The sequence below is a fragment of the Loxodonta africana genome, chromosome 7, assembly GCF_030014295.1.
Source record: "Loxodonta africana isolate mLoxAfr1 chromosome 7, mLoxAfr1.hap2, whole genome shotgun sequence".
Taxonomy (NCBI): Eukaryota; Metazoa; Chordata; class Mammalia; order Proboscidea; family Elephantidae; genus Loxodonta; species Loxodonta africana.
In genome coordinates, this window is record NC_087348.1 from 133,121,765 (window position 1) to 133,131,298 (window position 9,534).

The following is a 9,534-nucleotide window of genomic DNA, read 5'->3' on the forward strand; positions in this document are numbered from 1 at the left end:
TAGAGTTTCCAAGGCTGTAATCTTGACGGAAGCTGACTGTCACCTCTTTCTCCTGTGGAGTGGCTGGTGGGTTCAAACTTCCAGACTTTCAGTTAGCAGCTGTGTGCTTAACCACTGCGCCACCAGGGCTCCTTCCCTTTAGAACAACTCTGTACAAATCAGTGCCCCATGTTATAAATAGAAAACATGAAAATCAGAAAGGTTAAGGTACTTGCCTATATTTTACACCATTAGTAAGTGGTAGAGCCAGCCTTTGTGACTCTAAAATCCCCCCCCAAAATTTTTTTTTTCAGGAGCCCCCAAAATCATAATGTGACGATTAAATACACATCTGTTGGTATTTGTACATGTACTTTTTTTAATACATGGTGAATATTCAAACACAAGACAGTTATCTGTTGCTGAATCATATTTTATTAGCTTAATAACGGGCCTGCCCTTAGCATTAATAAGTTTCAACACTAGTCACAAGGCTTTCATTCAGTGGTGGGGAAGCTTCTTGTTTTAAAAAACGTAATTAGAGAAAGGGCATCTATTTCTTGGGAGCTGCAGTGACAGCAGGCTTCTCTTCACGAGTGATGGGAATGGTGCGCTCAGGGCCAGGGGCCTGTTTCCTTGGTCCATTCACAGTAAGGACCCCATCAGATGACAGGGATGAAGTAATGGCAAGAGGGTCCACATCAGCTGGGATCCGGTATTTCCTATGGAACTCCCGGGAGATGAAACCATGTTCATCCTAATCCAAGGGAACGAGGAAAGAAGCAGAGAGACAAGAGCAGGAAATAATACTTCTCGCCAAAACCTCAGACAGCCCCGCTCCCCTTAAAAAAAAACCTGTTGCCATTGAGTTGATTCCGACTTATAGCAACCCTGTAGGAAATCCCATAGGGTTTCCAAGGAGTAGCTGGTGGATTTGAACTGCTGACATTTTGGTTAGCAGCCAGGCTCTTAACCACTACACTACCAGAGCTCCTTACTCCCTTTAGGTAGAACCAAATGCCATGGCAGCATGATGAGAAAAAGCTAAATAGCTGTTCATTTCAGTTTGGTGCTAAGACAAAGTCACTTAGTGGTCACTGCTACCAATAAGAGTCTGAGAAGTCTGAAACACCCCCAGAACTTCATAGTTCCCTAGACCCTGAGGCATGGATATGTTTAGGTATATTTCCTAAAGATTTAGATCAATGTTTGCTGGGCCTATAGGATATGAATCTCATCTCAGCAGGCCAGTCCCTGAGGAAGCCCAGAAATTGTCCTTACTCCAGGAATGTTCCAGACCAAAAAGACTGCTGCTGAAGAACAGTTACTCCATCCAGGGAGACTGTGACCCAAACTTAAATCGAGTGAGCAAAGCTGAATCAGCTTGAGGGTGTCAAACGGTTCTGTTTGATATACAAAGTTCTAAGTTCTCACTAATTGGTGAGAAGCATGTTCATTTAAAAATTCTCCCAAGGAGTAACAAGAAGCTGTTCCATTCTTCAGAATCCCCAAAGAGTACTTAGCCCTAACCCTTATACTTGCTAAATCTCAAGCATTTATTCAGGTAGACTCTCAGTGAACTGATTACCAGTGGGTTCTAGGGTATTAGGAGCTAAGTACAGTTCTGAAAAGTAGACAAACCAAGTAGTTCAGCAATAAGATGGGTTTAAGCAGTAGATTCCTGAACATCTAAAGGAGTCACAAACTCAAATGCCTTTAGGGTGGATGCAGTCAATGTCATTATGTGAAGCAACCAGGTGTCTGACAAGCACTATGCCTAAATCAGGGGTTCCCAGCCTAGACTCAACACTGGATTTACCTAGTCAGCTTTAAAAACTACTTACATGTGGGTCCCACCCCTAAATATTCTGATTTAATTAGACTGGAGTGCACCTGAGCATTGGGATTTTTTAAAACTCCTCTGATTTTAATTGGCTAAGGCGGAGAACCACGGGCTTCAATGAAGAGTGAACATTCCATACATCCCCTCTAAGGCAATCATATCAAAACAAACAACACAGGCCACTTCTCTGCCCCCCAAAAACAAAAAACCTGAAACAAAACAGGTTTGTCACTCATTTAGTCTCCTAGCTACCGATGTGTGACCCTGATGTAGGCCCTTACGGCTTGGGACTGGGATGTTGCCAGCCTCAAAGGCTGATGGCACTGCCTGGCATAGAGCAGGCACTGAATGAATGGGTGGAACTAAACACAAGCTACATACCTGGCGTTCTTCATGTTTGCCATGCACCTCAATCACATCTCCCAGCACCTTGACCTTGAGATCCTCTGGAGAGAAATGCTTCACATCCAGGTTGACAGAGAACCTGTCCTTCTCCAGGCGCATCTAGAAATAGCAGAATGGGGCACAGGAAGAAGGGATAGAAGAAAAGATGCCAGGAATGTTAATTACCTTGGTGTTAATCTCATTCTGTAGAGTTGTTTTCTGTCCAGGTAGTTTATCTTCTTCTTTTTTAGCCAAAAATCTCTTTTTGAATAAGTATGGCTCTCTAGGGGAGCCACCACAGTGGTACCCAAAGCATAACACTTGGTTATCAAGCCCAGACTTTATTTACAGGGACAGGGATGAAAGACAGGCCACCCAGGGGGACTTAACAAATCACAAGGACGGGCCTGGCATGGCTTCTGCTGCTGCTTAACCCCAATGCCTGCTCTTGTCATTTGTCTGTAAGACAAAGGCCCCTTTCTTCTTGCTCGGGTCTCTGCCAAGTTTCCCACCCACTCAATCTGGAATATTCTGCTGGTCCTGTTTGTCCTTCCAACGCCCTTGCTCACTCAGCTACTGTTTACTCATACTTGAATATTTTTAAACCAGAGTGTTATCTGTGACAGCTTCTGCCAACCATATCTGTTCACCCCATACTCCTCCCACTCTTTTAGGACAAGTGAGGGGGTCCCAAGACCAGACCTACATTCCTTCCTCATAAGGCTTAGATACAGGCAGTGCCCAGTTACAACTATAAGAAATGCGGAAAATCACAGAAGAGGGAATAGAAAGGAAGAAAATAATGGTTGTTGTCTCCGGTTCCACCCAACAGGGATGAAAGCTCAAGCTGAGGGAGGACTGTCTCCTGGCTCTGAAACTTGAGATGATAAAATCTGTCAGGAGTATGATACATCATAAGAGGTGAGCAAAGAAGTCTGGAGGCAGCTTTTCTGCTGCAGATCTTTATGAACCGAATTAGAGAAGGGGCATCCTGCTTGGAAGTTAGCAGACAGAGGATGATCTTCATAGTGCATGGAGAAATGTAATAAATAGGATGCAGAGAAGCTTCAAATAGAAACAGGTGACTGGGAGAGGTGGGTGCTAGGGACCTTATCTTTCTTCATGTCTGGAGACACATCTAACTGAAACACTTATGAGACTTGAGCATAATCAGGTTTAGTCAGGGAAAGAAAGGAAAAAAGAAAGAGAAGAAAAGTTCCAGGAAGAGCTCTCCCGTTCTGGCAGAGAGGAGACTCACCTCTGAGAGCCCAGTGTCAAACCAGCTGGGTGCCCGCAGAAAAGAGGGTGGTCGAAGATAGAAGGGACTCAGGGAAGTAGCAGTTGGGAAGAGATCAGACTCCAACAGGTGCTCTCCAAAGAACTGGTCAAAGAGGCGGCTAGGGGAGTGGAAAGGAAAGAAGGGGCGGCGGATCCAGGGATGGTGGATGGCGATGTCCATGATGGCTAGGAGAGTGTGGGGGGTCAGCTGGCTGGTCAGCTCCTTCAGCCGCAGCTACAGCCAGCCCCTTATATATGCAGTCTTGTGAAGCTTCTGGAATGGTGATGTCAGGGGTTTTATTATCCCAGCTCACCGCCCGTTCATGGAGACTTGTGATCGGGGATTTGGCAGTGTGACACATACCCAGTACTCACTGAGCTAAGAAAAGAGAAACACAAACACGTCTGAGCTGGCCAGTAACTTGTCCTGGTCTTGTTTCACTGGCTTTCTCATCTACATCCCATGGCAGCCTCCACCCCCCCCCCCCCCACTTCTGTTCCTGGGGACTGGGACAGAGTCAGGAATCCCAGGCAGGCGGGTGTTGTGCCCCTCCCCCTCCTCTCCGGTCTTGCATGCCAGCGGAATCGGGCCAGCAACTATCTTGGGCCTGTGCAGGGACTGGAATCTTCCGAGGCTGTGCCCCAGGAACATTAACTCTTGTGGGTCCCTGAAGCAGTGATCATGTCAGTGCCAGGCGTCTGCGTGGGTTTCCCTGGGTTCGGGAGAGGACCCTGACTAATCTGGGCAGGAAAACCCTCTCCCCACCCCACACCACCCCCATTAAGCCCACAGAGAGGGTAGAAAAGTTTCTTTCATCTTTCACTCTGCAAGGCTCAACAGAACTTTACATCCAGGAGTGCTTTATGAAGTACGACACACTGTGCCTGCGACTGAGGAGGAGAAAGGGTGGTGTGGAAAATGTGCAAACTGTTCGTGAGGGTCTCAGCCGTGCCTCTCCTTAGCTCCGGCGCCAGCCTCCCTTCCCCTAGCCCTCTCCCGAGCCAGGACCCCCAGCTGTCATCTCAAGCACCCTGCGACAGCTGAAGGGGGGGGAGGGGTCGGGGGTCCGGACGGCGCTGGCTTCACACTCTTCGCCCGCACTCAGGCCCCCGCTCCCGCCCTCCCTCCAGAGGCTCGGCACTATTTTGGGTGGTGTAGACCCCGCCCCCACCTCCGACCGAGCTGCTCTTCGGGCAGCAGGAGGGGTCGCGCTGCGCCTGTTGGGGCTGCAGCTCGGATCAGGGCCGCCTACGCGTCTACAGCCATGTCTGGCCGCTCGGTGCCGCATGCCCACCCCGCCACCACCGAGTACGAATTTGCCAACCCGAGTCGCCTGGGTGAACAGCGCTTCGGAGAAGGTATGGCACACACGCCACCCCCAGCCTCCCACCCCCACCTCCTGAAATTCTGGGCTGACCTCCCAACATTACTGGCCTCCACCCCACTTCAGGCTTAACTGAACTCCTGGGGCGAGCCATCTCCGACCCCAGGCTGCTTTCCCCCACCTCCAAGTAAGAGGGCTCTTTCTCTTTCTCTTTCTTACTGCCCTCAGGACAGACTAGGTGCCACGATACTCAGATCCCTGCCCCTTGCCCCACTTGGTGTGCCTGCTTGTTCCCCATCTATCCACCCTGCCCCAGTTTGGTTTACCCTCCATCACCCCATCTCATTTCCTTTCTCAGTTATGTCTCCCCAGCTGCCTTCTTCTCTTCCCAGTCACCTTGTCCCTTTCTCTTCCCCTCCCTGCTTCTCCTGAATCCCTCCTGTGGTCCCAATCCGTCCTCATCTCTTGATCAATTCTCAAAACATCCCTGTTCCCACCTCACCTTCCTCATCCTGCTTCTTTCCTTCTCTTTCTCTCTCTCTGCCCCTCAGGCCTCCTGCCAGAAGAGATCCTGACCCCCACCCTCTACCATGGCTACTATGTCCGGCCGCGGGCTGCCCAAGCTGGGGAGGGCAGCAGGGCAGGGGCCTCAGAGCTTAGGCTCAGTGAGGGCAAGTTCCAGGCATTTCTGGACGTAAGCCATTTTACCCCAGATGAGGTGACCGTGAGGACTGTGGACAACTTGCTGGAGGTGTCTGCCCGGCACCCCCAGCGCCTGGACCGCCATGGCTTCGTGTCCCGGGAGTTCTGCCGCACCTATGTCCTGCCTGCTGATGTCGACCCCTGGCGGGTCCGTGCTGCTCTCTCCCATGATGGCATCCTTAACTTGGAGGCCCCTCGGGGTGGGCGACATTTGGACACAGAGGTCAATGAGGTCTACATCTCCTTGCTCCCGGCACCTCCTGATCCAGATGAAGAGGAGGAGGTGGCCGGAGTTGAGCCCTGACTGCCACAGACCCAGCACCCAGCAAATCCCTTTCTACTTCCCAAGGCGTGATGCTAGCAGCTGCCCACCATCCCAGAGGTAGCAGCATCCTTGGGGGAAGGGAAAAATGCATGGTCCACAATATATTGTTTGGTCCCTTGGGACGTGTCATAGCCTTTGGCTTAGTTCTGGGTAGAGTTGAATAAACCCAAATCTCAGGGCTTTGTTTGTGCTGCTCCCTATTCTGTGGCCTAGAGGAAGGGATGAGCAGGGAGGGAGGAGGTCATAGCTGGCTAGACATAAAGCACCTCAGTTAGATGTGCCATCGTCACACTTGGATGCTGAGATCACGCCCGGAAGCTGGCATTGGCTCCAGATCAAATTCCTAGCCATAATTTTCTCACAATGCAACAAAAGAGAGAGTGATCCTGGGAGGGGAAAGGGATATGCCATCCAAACAGTCCAGAGGACACTGTCTGAGCTGGTGATTAGAGACACAAAAACAAGAGTCTCCAGACTGTCTGGCCCTTTTTGGGTAGGGGTTGGGAAAACTGGCTGGAGAGAGTTGCCTAAAACAAAATACTTCATTTTCTCATGCTGAGGTCTGTTCACAGGAAATGGTCTCTGATTCCGAGAGACTAAATATGCATAGACAGGGACACAGACACAGGAATCCCTACCATTATCACCACACCACAAAGATTTCTCATGCTCCGCACAGAGGAGGCCCAAGAAGGAAAGCATTTGTCTCTAATCTTGGAACATCCAAAGAAAGACAGGAACTATCACATCACCTCAGCCAGTCAACCCAAGACCCAATGCAGGGGATCTAGGGCTATAGGGTCGCTATGAGTCAGAATCAACTCAATGGCAACAGGACTATTAGTGTAATAAGACAGAAAAAAAAAAAAAAATACAGTGGTGGTGACTGCCAGGGAAGCTTGCCTTGGACATCTAGTACTAAGTATAGTCCTAAGACTAGGGGCATGGTGTATTTAGGAAAGCCTAAGGTCATGACCCCTCAGTCATGCTTTGCAGTCAAGAGAGCATGCGTGCGTAAGATTTAGGGGGTGTGCAGAAGACCTCCCTGCCCCAAAACACATCTATGGTAAAAAAAAAAAAGATACCTCAAATTCTTCCTTTCAAGTGGTGGTTCTTAACCTTTTTGGGTTAGAGACCCCTTTGAAAATCTGATAAAAGCCATAAACCCTCTTCCCAGAAAATGTACATGCCCCCAAATTTGGCTTTCTCATCCCTCTTAGCGATTCATGGACCACTGGGGTAAGGACCCTCACTTGAGGAATTCAATTTTTGGTTAAAGGTTGCCTTCTATTAAAAACGTAAGCATGCCTCAGAAAAATAACTATATTTTTGCTTTTTCATTCATTCAACAAATATTTATCAAGCCCCAGGTAATACATCCTAAAGGTTATACACTGTAAATATAAAAAATATGTATGTTATTCTCTACTATCAGGAATCTTACTGTCTAGTTGAAAAAAGAATTTTTAAAAAGGGATCCATCCTACTCAGACTTCAACCAGAACAGCTTTGATCTGTTTTGTAATTGGGGTTTTGACACGAGCTTTATAGAAAGGATTGCTTAGCTAGAAAAAATACGAAAACCTCTGATTTAGTCCAATTCGTCACCATATTCTTCTCACATTATGAGCCAACTGTTGCTGGGACATTTTGAGTGACAGAGAACTTAAAACTTCATCTCGTAACACACTCCATTTTTTTTTTTTTTTTTTTTGATGTATCTGTTACAAGTTCTTCCTTCTATTGAACCAAAATCCTCATTTCAGTAACTTCTGCCCGTTGATTCTGGTTATGTCCAGAAAATAAATGCGGTTCTTCTTTCACTTGAAAATCCTTCAGGTATTTAAAAATAACCATCCTCTCCTCCTAAGGCTTACGTTTTCCCAGCTAAACATAACTAGTTCTTTAACTGTATCATATAGCAATTCCCATACTCTTGAACACATTGCCTTTTCGTAATGTAATTTGAAATTCAGCATCTAGACCTGAAAGTATTATTTCCAGTCATGGAATGGTATAGAGTTCAGTGGAAGAAAAAAATCCCTGTGTTTAACACTCTAGATTTCTATTAATGCTGCTTAAAGTACATAGATTTCCTGGCTACACAATACACTGTTAGTACCTTTAGAGTTTTTGGTCATCTACGATATTTTAGGGGCTTTCCTTTAGATTACAAAGGATATGGCTGGAAAGGGATCAGACTGTTTATGGTTTTGAGTGCCAGGCTAAGAAGTTTGAACTTTACTCTGTAGGTAACAGGAAATCAGTAATGGCTTTGTGGGGAGGGAGTGGGGAGTGTAATAGGACAAAAAGAATACAGTTAATGGCAGAATACTGAGTGGATTACAGGGAGAAGCCGGCCATGAGATAATAGTCTAGTGCCATGATCTAGGCACAAAACTAAAAAAAAGTAACATAAAATGCTTTATCATCTGAGAGTTAGCAGAGACACTAGAATAATAAGAATTATAACGACGTTGTTGTTAGCTGCCATGGAGCCGGCACGACTCATGGGAATCCCATGCACAGTGGAATGAAACAGTGCCAGGTAGTGGACTAGAGCTTTATATACATTATTTTATTTAATCTTCACCCGAATCCTATGAGGTTGTCACTCTTATTATTCCTGTTTTTCGTAAAGAAAGAAGATGGGGAGGAGTTAAAGAGTTCAGGGTACTCTGGAGTGCAGGCTGGGTGGTGGTTCCTGAATATCCGTAAACCTGTTGGCGGGCCAATTCGATTCTCAGCAAACCCATAGGACAGAGTAGAACTGCCCCATAAGGTTTCTGAGGCTGTAAATCTTTACGGAAGCGGACTGCCACATCTTTCTCCTGCGGGGGGGAGGGGGGGGCTGCGAACCTTGACCTTTCAGTTAGCGGCCGAGTGCTTAACCACTGTGCCACTAGGGCTCCTCCCAAATATCTATAAGGGGCACATAAACACCTAGGCATCTGGGAAAGAGAGTAAAGATGGGGGCGAGAGCTCTGAAGACAAACCTTACACGTTTCATAAATTCTCCTAGAGCCCATATCTTCTACAGAAGAATTTGCTCCACTGCGTCCTAGCTGCTGGTGAGTGTGAAATGAGTCTAACTTTGGCTTATTGGGTTGAGGGGTAAGTGGAGGGTCTTTGGTTCTATACCAGGGATGGGGGCGTGATTAAGTAGTGCTGAGGCCAATACAATTATAGAATCATACGCTTTTAGACCAAAAAGGAGATTAGAAAAAGAGTTCAGTTCTCCGTTTTATAGTCCTAGAAACCTAGGACCTAAAAGGTTAAGTGATTTATCCCTTAATGCTGATAGCCAGGGGGAATATACAAGGAATCCATTTCCCTAAATTCAAGGATCCTAGAGACTCCAGTATTCAAACCCAGATTCTGGACAAGAATGTTAAGAAACTGGCACCCGTAGTTACCTGCAAAGTGAAACTCATTTAAACCTGAGTGGTGCTGAGGAAGATAAGGTGAAACCCTTTTACTCCATTGTAGAAGAGGTATTTCAAGAACAATGTGATGTAGTGGGAAAGCATTTCCGAAGGAAACTCAGAGCCCTTTTCTATCTCAGGTTTCTTTTTATTGAACCTTGAAGCTCAAAGTTGATGGCTTCATCAAAGAAGTCCCAAATCCCAAAGGTGAGATAGCTCTCACCTGGAGCCTGGTGTGTGCTGATCTGACCTTGGCTGGGAATAGAGTCACCT

General features: G+C 47.1%; 2 protein-coding genes across 3 annotated transcripts; one reads left to right on the plus strand and one right to left on the minus strand.

Moving 5' to 3' along the window:
• Positions 1–391: 391 nt before the first annotated feature.
• CRYAB (crystallin alpha B) lies at positions 392–3,856 on the minus strand. Its single transcript, XM_003415624.4, has 3 exons — positions 3,465–3,856; positions 2,204–2,326; positions 392–736 (listed from the first exon to the last, which is right to left on the minus strand). Exons 1-3 carry the CDS (start codon positions 3,663–3,665, stop codon positions 533–535), a joined length of 528 nt encoding a protein of 175 aa, XP_003415672.1. The 5' UTR covers positions 3,666–3,856; the 3' UTR covers positions 392–532.
• A 784-nt stretch (positions 3,857–4,640) lies between these two features.
• On the plus strand, positions 4,641–9,460 carry HSPB2 (heat shock protein family B (small) member 2). 2 transcript variants are annotated; one of them, XR_010322525.1, is made up of 4 exons: positions 4,641–4,843; positions 5,361–5,893; positions 8,859–8,907; positions 9,402–9,460. XR_010322525.1 is itself a non-coding variant. In XM_003415625.3 (2 exons), the coding sequence occupies exons 1-2, from the start codon at positions 4,750–4,752 to the stop codon at positions 5,813–5,815; spliced, it is 549 nt and encodes a 182-aa protein (XP_003415673.1). In that variant the 5' UTR covers positions 4,641–4,749; the 3' UTR covers positions 5,816–7,525. The 2 variants fall into 2 exon arrangements, 1 of the variants encoding a protein (XP_003415673.1); XM_003415625.3 differs by lacking the exons at positions 8,859–8,907; positions 9,402–9,460 and having other exon boundaries at positions 5,361–7,525.
• The last annotated feature ends 74 nt before the right edge of the window (positions 9,461–9,534 follow it).

What these genes read in the sequence shown, in the direction of transcription:
- CRYAB (XM_003415624.4), bottom strand. Translation starts at nt 3,665, where the DNA reads ATGGACATCGCCATCCACCATCCCTGGATCCGCCGCCCCTTCTTTCCT. An exon ending in TTGACACTGGGCTCTCAGAG is followed by an intron (nt 2,327 to 3,464) that starts GTGAGTCTCCTC and finishes TGCTATTTCTAG; the next exon opens with ATGCGCCTGGAGAAGGACAG. An exon ending in GCAAACATGAAGAACGCCAG is followed by an intron (nt 737 to 2,203) that starts GTATGTAGCTTG and finishes CCCTTGGATTAG; the next exon opens with GATGAACATGGTTTCATCTC.
- HSPB2 (XM_003415625.3), top strand. Translation starts at nt 4,750, where the DNA reads ATGTCTGGCCGCTCGGTGCCGCATGCCCACCCCGCCACCACCGAGTAC. An exon ending in TGAACAGCGCTTCGGAGAAG is followed by an intron (nt 4,844 to 5,360) that starts GTATGGCACACA and finishes TCTGCCCCTCAG; the next exon opens with GCCTCCTGCCAGAAGAGATC.